This window comes from Chrysochloris asiatica, unplaced genomic scaffold (assembly GCF_000296735.1).
Source record: "Chrysochloris asiatica unplaced genomic scaffold, ChrAsi1.0 scaffold00007, whole genome shotgun sequence".
Taxonomy (NCBI): Eukaryota; Metazoa; Chordata; class Mammalia; order Afrosoricida; family Chrysochloridae; genus Chrysochloris; species Chrysochloris asiatica.
Window position 1 is genome coordinate 19,547,943 of NW_006408525.1, and position 18,851 is coordinate 19,566,793.

Here is an 18,851-nt window from a genome sequence, read left to right on the forward strand (position 1 = left end):
ATATATATATTTACTTTTTTATTGTGAATTTAGTGAAAATTTACAGAACACATCATCAGTTCCACATTCAACAATTATGTACTTTGGGTCGTTACAATGATTGCAATCCACCATATGTACCATCAGTTAACATTATTTACCTCTAGTCACTTTACTTTTAACCCCCCTCCCCCACCTGCCCTGTGACCGTCATAGCATGATTCATTTAGCAAGAAAATATTTCCTTAACATTTACAATAGTTGTTTTTAAGTGCTTCCGAGTTGTTCCTGTATAGGGTTTCTGAGGAGCAGCAGATTAATTGAACCGCCAACCTTGCAGTTCAAGCTGATCTTGCAGTCCAGTTCATTATCCTGTAGCACCACACCAGTGGTCTCACACATTATTTGCCCTTTTGTGATTGACTAATTTCACTCAACACAACGTCCTCCAGGTTCATCTATGTTGCGAGGTATTTTGCATAATCTTCCTTATTCAGTGTTGCATAATATTCCATTGTGTAAATGTACCAAAGTGTGTTAAACCAGTCTTCTTTCGATGAGTATTTAGGCTGTCTCCATCTTTTTGCTGTTGTGAGTAGTGCTGTAATGCTAAAGAACTGTTTCTTGACCTTAGATCAGTGTGCCTAGTATATTAGTTAGAAGACTTACATATTTAAAGTAGAATGTATACACTGGCTTTTTATGCATACAGTGCGCCCATGTAAATAAATGCACCCACACCTATAATGTGTAGCAGACCTTGCTTGCAAAAACAGCATAGAGGCAGATGTTGTGTGGTTGGTAAAGAAACCATATAGTGTATATTATTTACATTAAAATATAGTATTTTCTTTGTCTATTATATGAAGTAGAAATACCTAATACAAAAAGTAGACTTCTGATATTTGCTCTGGGAACAAATTATTTTGCTATCTTTTTCCTTCTTTATTTGGAGTTTCTTTATCGAGAAACTAAAAATCAACACAAGTTGGTAATTCTGAAATCTCTTTAAGTAGTTAATGCTCAATTATGATTCTTGATACCAAGAAATATAGGAGTTAAATCTGTAAAAGACAGTTTCATTTCTGTAGTGAAAATAATATATGTTCTTCTTTATTAGAAATTTATTGAATTTGAAGACTCTCAAGAACAGGAAAAAAAGGATTTACAGACCCGAGTGGAGTCTTTAGAATCTCAAACAAGACAACTTGAACTCAAAGCAAAAAATTATGCTGACCAGAGTAAGTAAAATACCTTTCCTCATAAGTGCACGTTAAAGATTAGTCTCTAATAGCACAGTGGTTTATCCTGTTATTTCACTGGTATTTCCAAATATATGCTTGCGATTATTAGCCCAAATTCAAGAGTGAGACATGGGAGCTGGATTTTGTTCATGTTTTCACAGGATACCCATGTGTGCAAAACCAGCAGAATCAAAGATACCTACCTATAAGATTCTTGTCTTCCACAGTGTTGTAAATTATATCATTTGCATGAAAGTTAATTTTTATTTAAAAAAAAAAGATTGTTTTCTTGCATTTAGGTCCCAGTCTTTGTTTGATGTTAACATTATATGCAGTAGCCCTCAGTCACAGTTATCTGGGATGTGTATGTTAGTCTGTGTATGGATCATTTCTTCAAAGTATACAAGTTCTATTGCTTCTACCTTGTAAGTTTCATATGTAAAAAAATTCATTGAATTCCCTGTTTGTTCCTTTCTAATGGAAAAACGATAGCATTAGGGGAATAGAACTTAATTTTTGAGAATCACTAAATTTTTAATTTAATTTTATATATTATTCCTGACTTTAGAAATAATGATTGCTTCAAATATCCCTAAGGATGATTTTTTCTTTTTGGCTAATGAAAAAAGACCTAATTAAACCAAAATTAGAAAAATAAATTATGAGAATCTTTATGGCCTGTTTTCATGTCTGTTGCAGGTAGGCAGAGGTCCCCACTTTTTCCTCTCAGCTTTGTAAACTTGCAGAGTACTAGGAAGCCACAAATGGCCAGCAGTTAGTCTTCGCATGTCATCGAGTAAGGCTACATGGTGACACCTGTTGTTAATGAATTGGCATGCACACTGGAAAACTAGACTTAAAGTATGTGTGAGAATTCACTACTTCTACAACTCTGCAAGAGTGTAATAGAGCTAATAATGGAGTTCATACCTCCTGGAATTCAAGGAGTGCTCCCAAGACTGTTAAGCAGAGGTCAGAAGGGAGCCAGTGGTTGTTTGGTAACAGAAGTCAATTTTAATGAGACCGGTTGATGCTTTTAGGCTTGGTAGACGATAACCCAGAGTGGTGCACCCATCTTGTTAATATTCAGTATGTTAAATGATGTCATTGATTCTCCTATAGAAGTTTGTGGTCGTAGGAAGTAAGAACCTAGAGAGATAGGTTCTACTGTGCATATACTGATGAGTAAATTTCTGATTACTCATTTAGACAGTCTTATGCCAGTTGCAAGTTTTGGTACATTTCAAGATTCTTCAAAAAAGAAGAAAATTTAGATATTGGAAGTAATTATTTTGACCCTAACTTGATTGTGTTGTTATAACATGAACTATAGAATAGTTTGGAGTCCTGGTGTGGCTCTGTGGGCTAATGTGCTGGACTGCAAAGTCAGTTTGAACCACAAGGTAGGTGGTTCAAGCTCCCCAGCTGCTCTTCAGAAACCTTATAGAGGTTCCCTGTGGGTTGGAACTGATTCGACAACACTTAGCAACAACAACAACATAGAATAGTTTAGAACCAAAAACGTATAAAGGCACAATTTAGTGTTTTTAGTTTCCAGATAGAACCAACCTAAATTTCATTTGTTCTACCTATTAAATTTTCTTCTTGATTTCTGAAGAGCGTTAAGTTTTGCATAGGAAAATTTTCTTTTAGCTTGGAAGGAAATTCATTGTTAAGAATCCTTCTGTGTTTTAAGTAATCTACTTGTATGATAAAGGAGATACTACAGGAAGAATTAACTTGTGGTTGAAATGGCATTTTCTGTATCATGCTGCCTTAAACACCTCAGTCTCTGAACATACACTCAAAGGAAGTATTCCTTCTTTCACAAATGAGATGGATTACTAGATCTTCTGCATATGCGTTTGCCCTTATACTACTAAAGTAAAATGTAGGCTTCCAGTCTAGTAAATGTCAACAAAACATAATAGTTTCTTAATTGAAGGAAATGGTCAACTCAAGAGAATTTTTGAATGTCTTAAATTTGTCTTTTTTCGGTGTCCTAGATTTGTCATGCAGTCTCTTTTGTTCAGTGAGTCGGAGCTAATGGTGTTGGAAGTGGCATGTCTGTGGTACCCATCCTCTCAGTCTTCTCTCCAAAAGTAGTTATTACCATATTTTCCATTTCAGTTCAGAGTAATTTAAAATGATTATGTCATTTTAAATAACTGGGTTTACCATAGGGAAAACCAAAACCCAACCCAACCCACTGCCTTGTAGGGCAGAGTAGAATGGCTGCAAATCTTTACAGGAGCAGAAAACCACATCTTTCTCTCTTGTAACTACTATTAGGCCTGGATCACCGATCTTGAAGTTAATGTTTCTCACTGTGCCACCTCTAGGGAACGGATAAGGAAATTCTTAACCAAGTATTAAATGTGGTTTTGAGTTTAATTCAGTCTGAAATTTTTATTTTTATTTTTGTTGTTAATATCCTTCCAAGTCTACAATTCTACATTGGAATTTTGGATTACAAATTAATTTTGATGTCTAAATAACAGTTAAAGAACATGAAAGTGTCGCTAATCAAAATTAGCCATTCAGGTACACAAAGTTAATAACGCTAAACCTCAGGGTCTGTGAACTGTGTCTATGGTGCATCTTTTTTATTAATGCTTCGGAACTTACTGAGTTGTCACGTCTCCCTTCTCCTGTATTTTAGACCTTATAGTCGCTCTCTCTTTCTCCTTTCTAAGACCTTTTATTTTTTTCTAGACCGTACCTAAATATAATATGAAATTTTAATTTATCTTTAGGAAAAATTTCTTACCTTTTCTTTTAAAATCACATTTAAAAAGATGTATTGGTGACAGACAAAAAAAAAAAAGATGTATTGGAAAAATATGGAATTGTTAAAAAAAATTCTTTAAAATTTTTCTCAAAGATGTTCCCTCCCCCAAATATCTAATATAAGTCATAGTCCCTTGTTTGTGTTGTTTTCTAAGGCGGTGGTGGTAGGAGGTAATATGTAAATATCATCAATACTTAGGTTGTTGGAAAACCCAGCACTGGGAATATGTGTTTTTAAAGAAGAAAACTAAATTTAAGTGGATAGGTTGATAGAGCATATACTCTTTATTTCATAATAAGAGATTATCTAGACTGTTTAATCTTCTTCATTCTAATATCTTTGTTATTGTTTTTAAAGAAAATATGGTGATTTTTGTTTAAGTAAGGCTAACCTAATATCTAGTTTAAAATGCCATTGAAAATTGGAGTTGACAGTATCTGTAGTCGAGGAGTGGTGGATGCAGTTTTTCTGTTCAGTGCTGTTTCGAGTATAATCTGGTAACTGAATCTTAGCCAATTTCAATGTTTTATATTTGTATTATAAATTGAAGTCTTTAATTAAAAAAAAACAAAACTATGCCAATTCTGATGTGTTTGGGGGGTATATTTCCCTTCTGGCCAAAATAGTAGTCACAATACAAGTCCAAGTTCTGCTCTGAAGACGACTTTCTATATTGAAAGGGGAAATTTTGGTTGCAGTTATTTGCTGTTTGAGGATCAAGAAAGTGTCAAATAGAAAGTTACTTGAACGACCATATTCCCACTTTTGCTAGCATGGAGTCTGTCAGATTGTGGTATGATTTAGCAAAAATGTTGAGAAGCTGAGGCTATAAGATTTTTTGCTGTAATTTTTTTATGTGATCTTTTTTGATTTTGGAGATTTCTGGTTCTCTTTTAAAATTTGAAACAACATGGGAATGTTCTTGGTTATTTTGGCATGATTAAATCAGAAAAACAATGGTTGTATATAATTCCTAGTCTGGAGTCACAATAACATTTCTTGATATGTAACATCTTTTGAGCCCTAAGGAAATATTTAAACTATGTTTGGTTTAGATTGAGAAAGGTCTACTGGTAACTCAGCTGTGTGAGGGATCTGGAATCAACCTTAACATTCATTGTATGTTGGTAATGGGTTCTTTGTCAGAAAGTAGCTCTTACAGTCTTGTTTCTGTTGTATTTTGAGTATTCCTAGTTTATAAGCCAAATCTTATTTGATATGGTTCAGGTAAATATAAGAGGGCTTCAAATGTTTATGGAAAAGTTTTGTTATATTTAAAATCCATTTTTCCACGAACTTTTTGAAGCCCCTTCGTATAGACATTTTAATACAGTTAGAAATAGTAAACCATCTCTCTGTCTAGCATGCTGCTCAGGTCCCGTAGTGATCTGTGCCGCTCATTTTGTAGGCGGGAAAGGGCATGTACAGGGCCTTCTCGTCTTTTATTTTCTTCATATGTACGTGTTTGTTATTTTTTAATCTCACTATAGTTAGTATAATTGTAATTTTGCATCTTCCCACATAACATTATCATAAGCATTTTATTGTTATGTAATTTTTATGACTACTCTGTAATGTCTGCATACACCCATCATCCAGAAGCTAAGCCTGCTTTCCTCTACTGAGAATTGCTTAGTAGCTACTTTACTTTTTCATCTTGGCTACCGAAAAGCTTACAACAAACTTTGAAGCTCATACATAATGGCTACTTTGGATTTTTTATCTGTATGATGTATTTAAATTGCCCTTTCCCGTGATCCAATTTTATGCATTAAACATACACACTTGTAAGTGATTTTAAATCCTGAATGAATCAGGGCAAAAATAAATAGAAGTACATTTTTTAAATTTCCCCTTGTGGTTGGACATTTTTTTCTACTGTAGTGAATCATACTGTTGTGGGCATTTTTGGACACCTACAAGTTTTCCCCTTTTTGGATAATTTTCTTTGAATATATTTCAGGAAGTAGGTTCCAGAAAATAAAACATTTTAGTGGCTCTTGGTATATAGTAGTGTTTGCCAATTTTAATGTGAACAGAATTGGAGAAATATTAGTGTAGCAGATTCCATTTCATCATAGTTTATGAATCTGAATAATCATTTACAACATATTAGTACCGAGCACTAAGCCATTCATTATTTGATTTTCTCTTGAGACTGTGTCACCCAAACTCCTGGGATTGGCAATAGATTACTTTTCCCTTGACTTCTACCCTTGGATGTAGAGCCTTTTGTGAAGAAGATGACAAAATTAGAGATGGCATCTCTACTTCACTCTTTTCTGATACTGCTCTTCTTTCCTCTTAATTGAGTGAAAAAGTGATTTTGGACAACTGAGGACATTTTGTGGTCAAGGCGTGTACTTTACTTTTCTACCATTTCTGTCTAAATTTGGCATCAAGTTCTTAAGTCTTACAAAATACAGGCTGCCTTCAGCTTTAAAAAGCTATTATGATTGGAAAGTAAACACTCTATGTATTGAATATAAGAATCAGCATTCCACTAGATGAAAAAGTATAATCTGTATGAATTGTTTTTCTTTTCAAGGAGTAAGTAGTTTAAGATAATCAAATTTGGAACTCATTTACAAACCAGGTCTGTTAGTTAATAGTGTGACTGATAAATTGAGACTTTTCAAAATAAAGAATAAAAAATAACCATTTTTAGAGTATTGTTGTTGTAAGTTGTCTCTGTGTTGGTTCCAACTCACAGTGAACCCCTGTATAGGGTTTCTGAAAGTGGAAGGTGGGTTTGAACTGTCGACCTTGCAGTTAGCAGTCCAGTATTTATCCTACAGCACCACATCAGGGCCCAATTTTACGGTATAGTTTCATACAAGTTACTACTCGAGAGGACCTAAAATTTTTTTGTCACTATTTCAAATTGCTTTAAAATAGCTTCAGGCCAATAAAAGGCTTCAGTTCTTTTGTTACTTTGCAATTGGCAATGAATGTTAATATTTTGAAACAATTGAATAACCCCATAATAGGTCACTTTTGTGCTTAATCTTGTGACTACTCAATTCCTTCTATACAAGTATGTTTTTTGTTGCAAGTATATTTTCAGTAAGGCAGCTTTAGTAGTTTCAGATTCTGTATCCTGCATTTTAAACAAGCGACCCAATGAAATTCATTATATAGAAAGTTACTTTATATTTATAGTCCATTCTTTTTTTAATGTTAAGAATAGCTATATATTTAATAAGCTATATTCGTGGGCTTGCTCGTTTTTTAGAGTTGAGCTGCTGACCTCAAGGCCAGCAATTCAATACTACCAGCCGCTTCCTGGGAGAAAGATGAGGCTTTCTGCTCCCGTGAAGATTTGCAGCCTCGGAAGCCCTGTACAGGGTCGCTATGAGTCGAAACTGACTCTATGGCACATAACCAGCAACCACCACCATGTGACAGAGGAGCCCTGGTGGTACAGCCCTGAAATGCTCAGTTGCTAACTATGGAAGCTTCGTTTTATTATTCAGTGTGAGGCTAAAACATCTCTATTATCCATCCATGGAAGAAAGACCTGCTGACCTGCTTCCATCCTAGGATTACAGCCCATGAAACCTCTGTGACAGGTCTACTCTTTTACATGGAGTTTCTAAGTCTAGCTTGACTCGATGGCACTTAACAGCAATATATGTGAGAAAGAAAGCAGAAAATTTAGGCACAAGATAGTTTATGCAAACCCTAACATGAATTAAATTTATGCAAACCTAAGGAGCTCTTGTAAGCGTAGTGGTTACAAATCGGGCTGTGAACCACAAGGTCAGCAGTTCGAAACTACCAGCGGTTCCGCCGGAGAAAGATGAGGCATTCTGCTCCCCTAAAGATTTACATCCTCGGAAACCACGTACAGGGTCGCTATGAGTCGGAACCTACTCCACAGCCCTTAACAACAACAACAACATGTATTACTTCTGTTTCATAAGTTTATATCCTACGTGGTCTGTATGTTTTCTTATCTGTATTGGACCTTTTCATATTTGTATTCTAGTTTTACTTAGTGACAATCTTAAAGTTATAGTTTATAATTAATATGTAGAGCTGAATAGTTCATAGAAAAGTAATTGTTTCACAAAAGCTTAAAGGGTTTCTGGAGATTCAGCCTAGAGAACAGAATAAAAATAAATGATCTGATTATTCCTCAAATATATAAAAACATAGAAAGATCCTAAGATGTTTTCCTGTAATTTGGGACAATTAAATCAGATAAAATGGTTTTGTTGCTTTTGTTTGGTCATTAGGAAGTATTTCTTGACCATGAGAATGATTCACAAGAATATGTGTTGAGAGAAAGAAGGAGCTCTCCCCCTACAAGGAGTCTTAAGCACCAGAAAAGTCAGCTCTCTCTGTTGGGATGGATGTCTTAGAGAATGTCTGCAAGGCAGAGTGCAGGTCAGGTCTCTAGATCTCCTAGAGGGAATTCCTTCTTCTGGGATTCTTTGCAGTTATCCTTCTTTGTTTTATGAGAGCTTTGAAATATTTTAGAATTTCACATTGTGTCATTTATTTACAACATATGACAGCTGCCTGCAAATCTTCTGAAGTTTAGAGTATGTTGCAGGATTTAGTTGGTATGTTTTGATTTGGTTGTCTGAGATTCATTTGTGTTAAGTCAGCATTTGATTCTTGCTTATCTGTTGAGACTTTGATGTTCAAAGAGAAGCTTCTGAAAGACCAATGTCAATCTTTTGAGAGTCAGCAGCAGTTGGATTATCTGCCTTCCATGAACAGTTATAACTGACGAGTCCTTTTGAGAAGGCAAATGATGAGTTGGATATGTATGGCATTCTAGCAGGTCTGTTTCTCTTTCTCCCCCCCGTAGGCCTATCAGCAGTCTGATGGGGCAGAAGACAACAGAGATGGAAGGTGTTCCAAACTTGGCAAAAGCCATCAATCTAAGGAGGAGGTAAGCTCTGATTTTGAGCAGATAGAGCAGGTGGCTCTTCCTGCCCTTAATCATATCCTCTTGCTCTCTGGAAAGATGGACAGAAAGAGCATTCATCATCAGGCCCATATATCTTCATTAGCCATCATAAAGGGGAAATTTTGGATTAGTCTTTTGATTCTTTTTTTTCCTCTTCCCCCCCATTTTTCTTTAGTTGCTTTGATTTGTTTGATTATTATTCCTAGAAAATTAGCAATTAAAAATTATAGATTACTTGTCTGTTGTTTTGGGGTAGGTTGGATGAATAGAATCTTGCTTATTAGTTAATCTCAGGTTGTGGCTAGTTTCAATGAATAAAATGATAAGGTTTTAAGATTTTTCTTAAGGTTGTTTTGCGGTTTGGGTTCACATGGGAACTTTTAAGTTAGATGCAATCTTTGTATACACTTCAGATGTAATATAATAACATTGTTGTTGTTAAGTGCCATCGAGTCAGTTCTGATCCATAGCAACCCTGTTTAGGGTTTCCAAGGAGCAGCTCATGAGCTTGAACCACCAACCTTGCAGTCAAACAGCTTATATAATAACATAGGCTTAAGTTAACTGTATGTCAGTTGAGGCTTTTGGATGACATGTCTGCCATTGTTGCCCAGATGGACCCTCCTTTTCCTCTCCCCTCCCCTTCTAGTTCCCTTTCCCTTTCCCTTGACTTACTTCTTGGTGGCATGCAGGACTTTCAAAAGCACTAAAAGATATTTTTCAAAAGTGTTTAGTTATCTCCTATGACTTGGGCCTTGAGAACATTGAGTGTGTTGACTGTGTTGTTTTGAGCACTATAAATATTTTAAGTAATTAGCAAGAAGTTCTCAATTTTATTGTCTGATCTTGGTGGCTAATTTATATACCTAAACAAGATAATACTAATATTTAGAATCAAAGTACAGGTAAAGCAAACATGAAATACAGAAATTTGTTGTTTTTGTTAGAGTACCTGCTGTGCAAGTGTTACGAAGGTGAAAATAATTGCCAGAACTTAGAAAAGCTTCCAGAAACTCATGAACAATAACAAAGAGATAAAGAAATTATTCTTAAAGTACCATGACTGACATGAATTTAGAATTCCAAACATTGGTGGTTTAGAATTAAAGAGGACTTTGATGCATGTTTATAAGTTAACGTACAAGTCGAGATAACTATAGTTGCTAAGGAAGCAAGGTACACACACATATATAGATAGATCCAAAGTTATATCTTGCTCATGTAAAGTCCCAAGTGGGTGTTCCCTAAAGGTGAGCAGTTTTCTTCAGAGACCCAGGTTCTTTTCTGTTTTGACTCCACCATCTTTAATTCATGGCTGCCAAGTTTCTCATATTTGCCTGCATTCAGTTAGAAGACGGGGAAAGGAAATAAGACTGCCCGTGGAAGTAGACATTGGAGTAGGCCTAGGAGTGACACATACCACCTTTGTTTCCATTTCATAAGCTGTAACTCAGTCAGAAACTAACTTCAGAGGATAGGGTATGTAGTCTAGCTGCATGTCCAAGGAAAAGATGAAGCTGTTTTGATAATATCCGTACATGTTTGCCTCAGCTGAACAGCCAACAGTCTTAGTTGGCTAATGAAGTCCAAGTGGTATGAGGCAAGGGAGTGAATGTACCTAAAGGTTAGCAACCATCTGCCTATTGTTTCTACAGTGAATTATCTGAAGAAGTGAAAATGAGGGAATTTCAATGAAGCATAGCATTGTGATTTTTGATCAGATAATCTGATTAAAAAATAATCTTAGGGTTCCTTTGGGTAATTTAATTTGAATTATCATTCAAAAATTCTTATGTATTCATTTATTTCTTTAACAAACATTTGCTGAATGTTGGAATTTTATTCCTGTATCTATCTTGATTCCCCATGTTTTTTCTTTTAATAGTGTTGTTGTTAACAACATTGAATAAGTTCTGACTCAGCAACCTTGTATAGGGTTTCCTAGGCTGTAAGTCTTTGAGAGAGCAGAAAGCCTTATCTTTCTCTGTGCTTTTAATAATAAGTTATTATAAAATTAATTTATAATCATGGATGCTTGTAGTAAAGGATAGACAGTGAATGGTTTTTGTTTTGTTTTTTAAGCCTAAAAAGTCATGATAGTGTACTGGACTACAAGCTGGGCTGCTTACTGCAAGGTCAGCAGTTCAAATTTGCTAGTCACTCATGGGACAAAGATAAAGGCTTCCTGCGCCTGTAAAGATTTACAGCCTCAGAACCCCTGTACAGGGTTGCTATGAGGCAAAATCGACTCCACAGCATTGAACAACAACAACAACAACAACAACATGATACTGCTGGTCTCAGAGATTGAAACAACCAAAACTCTAACTTGACTGACTGAAAGCATATGCAATATAGGGAGTTGAATATAATAAACAATCACTTTGGGAAAATATTACTTGTTTTTTTCTATAGGCTTGCTAACTTGTTTAACCTAGTTTTTTCTTCAAGTAGAAAATGTTCAAACAATGTTTGAAATGCTTTGGTTTCCTAGTAGTTGTAGGTAATGCGTTAGCCTTCTGGTTTTGATTTATGTAATTAGTTAGTAACGCATCTGAATATAGCTATATAAAATGACAAGCCTTCTGATTAATTTTAATCCAATAGAGATATAAATTAGTTAAGTGCCTCTCATAGGCTGATGTTTATAGGTTATGACTTATTCTTGTACTGAAGTAAAAGGAAGATGACAGTAGGTAATACTTAATGTTAGAAGGACCAATGATCTTTTTTGCAGATTTGAATTTATTTTGCATAGATACTTGTAAACATGAGATGATTTGTTTATTTTTATTTTAAATTTTGGCATGGAGTGTGTGTTTTAGTAGCGATGACAGGGTTGATCATTTAATATAATCCCTAAGATGAAATAAATAAAAAAGTTCGAAATGTTTAGAAGAATAAAACTGGGAAGCCCAGAACCTGTATAAAACAGAAACCTGTCAGAGAAAGAAAACTCAAATATTTTCCACTAATAGAAAAAAAGTGGTCTCCTGGCGTGGTACGTACTTTAGGATCCACACTGGACTGCTAACTGCAAGGTCGGTTACTAGCTGCTCCTCAGAATCCCTAAACAGGGTCACTGTGAGTCAGAACTGACTTGATGGCACTTAACAACAGCAATAGAAAAGTAGTAAGATTACATCCCCTGTCAAAGGCAGAAGGTTTGCAGAACCTGGAAAAACAAGGCAGGCCAATCGAGTCCAGGCTCTCTCAGGTTTCACTCTATATGAAAATATTCAAACTTGATTTTCTAGAAGTAGTGGATTTTCGACTCAGGAGTCAGATTTTACTAACAAGATGCATGAGAGGGTTTCAAAAGTTTGTGGAAAGTGGAATAAAAAGATAATAAATCCCCTTGGTATGTGTTAATGGGCTACACATCTTTTCTTGTCCAAGGAAAAGTAGCAGTGGAATTAAGAATTGGATATGTGAATTTTGTAATCATTTTGAATAGTGTTTAAATCCTGTATTATATATTGAATTTACAGCAATTGTTAGAGAACATATGGAACAATGAATGTTCAATCCAAGACAAGTACCTGTGTGATGGAGTCGGTGTGTTTGGAGTGGTGCTCCTTGTACAAACAATGAGTTAACCCACTGGGTCACTAGCTCCTCTCCTAAGGTCTCCACTCTCCAGACAGCTAATACTAGATTCACTTGTATGCCCGTAAACTTTGTAGATCTAGAAACATGTGGTATATACTCTTTTGTGTTTGCTTCTTTACCTCAGTATCATGTGTGTGAGATTTGTCCATGATGTAAAATGTGGTGATAATTTGTTTATTCTTTCTTTTATATAGTACTCTGTTAGATGAAATGCTACAATGTATTTATCCTTTCTGTTGTTAATGGCCATTTGGTTTGTTTTCAGGTTTCTATTATTATTAATAAAGAGCTCTGGTATTGTAGTGGTTACAAGTTGGGCTGCTAATCTCATGGTCAGCAGTTCGAAACTACCAGCAGTTCCACAGGAGAAAGATGAGGCTTTTTTCCTCCTGTAAAGATTTACAACCTCAGAAACCCTACACAGGGTTGACTCTACTACACATAACTACCACCATTATTACCAGTGATGTTGGTTTGAACATTGTCTTAAATGCCTTTTGGTGAACATACATTTCCTAGGAATGAAATTGTTTTATTATTGGGTTGACAAATACTCAGTTTTACTAAATAGTTTTCAAATTGATTTTACCAATTTATACTCCCTCTAGCAGTATGTGACAGTTCCAGTTACTATAACTACCTTAGAACTTGTGTTTCACATTTTAGCAGTTCTGTTGTTGTGTAATGGTGTTGAGTTTTAATATTCATTTTCCTGGTGGATTAATACAGTTGAGCATGTATTTTACCTGACAGTTTGATGCCTTTTTTGTCAAATTAGCTGTGACTAAATTACTTCCATAAGAACATATGAGGTTTTTGCTTATTTGTTTGGAACAGTAAGAATTACCTGCTGTACTTGTGTTTTCCACAATTGAAATCTTAAAAGATACCCCAGTATTTAAAACAGATGAGAGAAATATTTCTTTCTTTTTTTTTTTTAATGATTTATTGTGAATTAAGAATATTTCTTTTTAAAGGAGTGTTTCTTGAGAGACAGTTGTTGTTGTTATGTGCCATGGAGTCATTTCCGACTCATAGCGACCCTGTACAGGGTTTCCAAGGCTGTAAATCTTTACGGGAGCAGAAAGCCTCATCTTTCTCCCGCCTAACAGCTGGTAGTTTCTAACTGCTGCCCTTGCGGCTTGCAGCTCGATTCGTAGCCACTACACTACCAAAGCTCCTTTTGAGAGACAGTATAGCGTGTTAATTAAGAGTAGATTCAGAAGCCAGACTCTTCCATTAGGAATCCTTGCTTTGTCATTTACAAGCTATGTGCAAGTTACATATTCCTCATGTATACAATGAACGTAGTAATAATACTTAGATTATAGTGCTTTGGATAGTACATAGTAAACACTATGCAATGTTAACTGCTATTAGCAGATAGTAATATGAATTTGCTTTATGAGTTCATACCAATTCAGTTGGTGAGAATAATGAGGCTGTACTGTTGAGCACATATTTGAGAGTATGGGTTATGCAGTATTTAATTTTTTGTTTTGGTTGCATATTATCAAGAAAACCTCGATTCACACATAGGAGTAATTGAAGATAGATGTGGTTCATCTAGTAGCCTCAGAATTTAAACTTTTAGATGAATTTAATTGAAAAGAAGTAGTAGAAAATGTTTACTTTGAAATTGTTACTAAATATAACTTGTTTGGATTTTTTTTTAAATCATAGAAGAAAAAAAAAAAAACCCACAAAAAAATCATTGAAGCCATGCCAAAAACTGCGATGGTCTCAGCATTGATTGTATTACAACACAGCTGCATTCCAAGTTTGCTTATTGCTGTACAGCCACAGGATGAGATGAGCGGTCGGTGTACTTGACCCTCGTCTGGCACAATAAAGTGTGCTGCATGTAGACCCAAATTAGAAACACATCAAAGCAAACAGTCAGAGCTATGGTTTTCCTAATTAATGATAATGGTTTCAAGATATTCATGAAAGGGAGGCATGTGAAGCTGTACAAACCAAAGATGAGTTTACCTTGCAATATACAAGCTGTTTTATTTTGTGTCTGGTGTTGTTAGTAGTAAGCATGTAATACTTTATAAGTGGACTGTTACCGTTCATAGTAGGTTTCCACTTACACAGTTATCTGTAGCAGCCAGTGATTATCACTTAACAAATAACCTTGCATGTCTGCAGCTCGTTGACCCCTTACACCAAGAGAACTTTCCATTTTCTACTAGCCTAAGAAATTCCACCTGACTGTACTAAATACTTGAGAAGCTCCTCTAGCTGCAGCCTCCCATGGCTTCTTACCCAGGATGGCCAGTCTCCTCTCTGTCGCAGCACCAGCATGGTTTTGGGTTCCTGTCTCTTGGCTAACTAACAGTGTCTGGATCTCTTTCCACTATCTGTTTTGAATGCTGAAATATCTTTGTGGTCCTTGTGGATTCTTTTTCTCTTAATCTTTTAAATGAATTGTTCTTTTTAATGAAATCCTTTCCTGATATTCTCTGTCTTAGGATCTATTTTGGTATCATAAAGTTGTACTCTATGAACACAAATAAATTCAGTGTCACTCACAAAATCCATCAGCAGAGGGAGCTAAATAAAAAGATGAGCCATTGAAATTGGCAAGACCCAAGTCGAAAATGTACTTATAGACAATGATGTTTTCACATATTTCCCAGGAGTCAAAAAGAACTTTAATAATGTTAGAAATCAATTATGAAACTCTGACTTATTAAGGATGCTGAAATTGAGGTCACTAGCTTGGTGAAGAATTTCATATGGAGCTCCGAGTCCTAATGTTGCTAAGGATTATGGTTAGCCATTTCAAGTTTTAAAGATGAACTCTCTCAAATTTCTTGTTTTGTTTTGATTAAGTCTATGTATCTTAATTTCAGTTAGCAGACTTGAAGAAAGAGAAGCAGAACTGAAGAAGGAATATAATGCATTACATCAAAGACACACTGAGGTGGGTTTCCTGGTTGTTCATACCATGCAGATATTGAGATAAAGAAATCACCTGAGAAAGTAGGTCTTATATTTTCACTGAAACATCAATGATGATAATTTTTAGGGATTATTGCCAAAAACATTAAATTTCATGTGACATTTATCTAGTTATTCAATGTTGGTTTTTTTTTTAAATATGGAATTAACTTTGCACATGGTGAATTAGTGTGCCACAAACTAATTTGATTATTATAAGGTAGTTCCAGTGCTTGGTTTCTTGATTAGTGAAAGTGTACATAATGGTAAGAACAGACCACTGACTTAATCTACTCATATTTTTTTATCAGTGGGTTTTGTGAGGGGTTGTCTTCAATTTAAAGGACTTATTTGCAGTAAGTTTTTAAAGAGCGTAAGCTCATAAATTATGTGTTAAATATGAATGAACTTAAGACAGGTTTTCTGCATGTTTCAGTATTTTTAATGAACAATTCCAGCACATAATCCCTTCAAAGCAATTTTTTTTTTATCAGAAAATGGATTTGAGGGGTTTCTGGAGTCCTGGTGTGATGCTGTGGGTTAATGTGCTGGACTGCAAAGTCAGTTTGAACTGCAAGGTCGGCGGTTCAAGTTCACCAGCTGCTCCTCGGAAACCTTATACATGGTCACTATGGGTTGGAACTGACTCAACGGCATTTAACAACAACAATCCTCTTTTTATGATTATATGCCAGCCCTATTTATATTGTATCTGTATCATGGATTGAATTGGGCCCCCTCCCCCACCAAAATATGTGTCAGCTTGGCTGACTGTGATTCTCAGTGGCTTGGCAGTTATGTGATGACCCCCATGATGTGACCCCTTTCTCCATGTCCGGTACTCTGGATTTGTGTTTCTAGCCTTCGGGTTAATGCACTGGACTACAAAGTCAGTTTGAACCACAAGGTTGGTCATTCAAACTCACTAAGTGCTTTTCAGAAACCCTATACAGGGTTGCTAGGAGCTCTGGTAGCATAGTGGTTATCAATTGGGCTGCAAACCTCAAGGTCAGCGGTTCGAAACTACCAGCTGCTCCGTGGGAGAAAGATGAGGCTTTCTGCTCCCGTAAAGATTTACAGCCTCGGAAACCCTGTTCAGGGTCGCTATGGGTTGGAAACCACTCCACGGCACATCACAACAACAACATACAGGGTTGCTATGGGTTGGAACTGACTTGATGACACTTAACAACAGAAACTGTGAGACTAAATTTCTGTTTGTTAAAACTATCCACTTCTGGTATTATAACAGCACTAGAGAACTAAGACAGTATGTTTCTGTCTCCTTCGTGTGAAAATTGTTTTTGTATATCATGAGTAGTCTGGGATTTACATACCCAAATCAACAGAATTTCTATAGACACATGTAAGCCTGGTTATATGGACAGCTAGTTCCGCTCTCTTTCCTTTTCTAGTCTTGTCCTTCTGATACTCTAGTCTTTATAGTTCCCAATTTTCTTTCACTACTTTGTGTTATCTTTTTGTTGCTGTTGAACACTTTACTTTATTGTGGTTTGTATGATTGTGTGATCTCTTATCCCACTTCATTGCTTTGATAGAAGATAAAACCCCTCCCCCCACTCAATCTCATTTGCATATCCTTGGTATTTTGTAGGGAGGTGGGAGGTTGGAATTTATTCCTGTCTCTTAGTCCTGAGGAGCTCTGGTAGCATAATGGTTACGAATTGGGCTATGAACCACAAGGTCAGCAGTTTGAAACTACCAGCTGCTCCACAGGAGATGAGGCTTTCTGCTTCTATAAAGATTTATAGCCTCAGAAACCCTGTTCAGGGTCGCTATGGGTCGGAACCGACTCGATGGCACTTTACAACAACAACTTAGCCCTGACACATGAAGCTTAGATATTGCTATCTTAACTTACATAGCCACATATGAAGTATGACATGTCATAGAAATATCAGCAGAGGGAAAGTTGATCACAAAGGCCTGGAACTTTAGAACTGTGGAACAACAGGAACAGCGTATGCAACAGCTGTTTCAGTCTGTAAAGAAGACCTGCATATTAATTAAATGGTATTGGTGGATAGTAAGACGGTTATAGGAGTCCTGTGGTGTGATGCTGTGGGACATTGCGCTGGACTGCAAAGTCAGTAGTTCATTTCAAGCTCACCAGCCGCTCCTTGGAAACCCTGTACAGAGTTGCTATGGGTCGGAACCGACTCGATGGCACTTAACAACAACAATAACAAAGACTGTTAAAGAGTCCTAGTGTGGTGCTGTTGGATAAGCACTAGTGAGGTGGGCAGATCAAACGCACCACTGCTTCTTGGAAACCTGATACGGGCTCGGTTTGAGTTAGGACTGACTCGACGATAATTGACAGCAACTGCAAGGCTGTTAAGTAACACTGGGGGCCTTAGTGGGTTATGTGTTAGGTAACACTGGGGGCCTTAGTGGGTTATGTGTTAGGTAACACTGGGGTCCTTAGTGGGTTATATGCTAGATAACATTGGGGTCCTTAGTGGGTTAGGTGTTAGGTAACAGTGGGGTCCTTAGTGGGTTGTGTGTTAGGTAACACTGGAGACCTTAGTGGGTTAGGTGTTAGGTTAACACTGGGGACCTTAGTGGGTTATGTGTTAAGTAACACTGGGGGCATTAGTGGGTTATGTGTTAAGTAACACTGGGGGCATTAGTGGGTTAGGTGTTGGACTGTTAGCTGCATGTCAACAGTATGAACTCACCAGCCACAGCACAAAGATGAGACTTTTGGCTCCCACAGACTTATGTAACCTTGGAAACCTATATACAGGTTTGCTACGAGTCCGAACTGGCTCAATGGCATGCAGCAACAATAAGAAGAAAGCTGTTAAAACTGATGATTTAAGTCCTATTGTTGGCTATGCTGGGAATGGTAAATTGAAGAGGAATGGTGCTGCATTCATCATCAAAAGAATATTTCAAGAGCTATCTTGAAGTATACTGCTGTCTGTGCCATACAAGTAAGACCAGTTAATACCAGTATTACTCAGATTTATGCACCAGCCACCGAAACCACTGATGATGGACGAAAGTGAAGAATTCTACCTACCTCTTTAGACTACAACTGATCAAACATGCATTCAAGATGTATTGATAATTACTGGCGATGGGAATACAATGCTTGGGAAGAGCAGCAGTTGGAAAATATGACCTTGGTGATAGAAACAATACTGGAAATCGAACGACAGAATTTTATAAAAGTCAGTGACTTCTTTATTGCAAATAGCTTTTTTAAAAAAAAATTTTTAATGCGTTTGAGTTATGGTTTTGGAGAAGAGTATTGAAAGTACTGTGGACTGCCAAAAGGAACAAACCAATCTGTGTTGGATGAAGTACAGCTAGAGTGCCCCTT

At 36.4% G+C, this 18,851-nt stretch overlaps 1 protein-coding gene across 3 annotated transcripts in view; it reads left to right on the forward strand.

Annotated features, from left to right (window-relative positions):
* SPAG9 (sperm associated antigen 9) overlaps nt 1-18,851 on the forward strand; it is a 177,761-nt gene that overhangs the window by 57,076 nt on the left and 101,834 nt on the right. For all 3 annotated transcript variants that reach the window (XM_006832421.1, XM_006832420.1, XM_006832422.1), the window contains exons 2-3: nt 1,100-1,220; nt 15,412-15,482. In XM_006832421.1, coding sequence (XP_006832484.1) covers nt 1,100-1,220; nt 15,412-15,482 — 192 coding nt within the window. The remainder of the gene's footprint in view (nt 1-1,099; nt 1,221-15,411; nt 15,483-18,851) is intronic.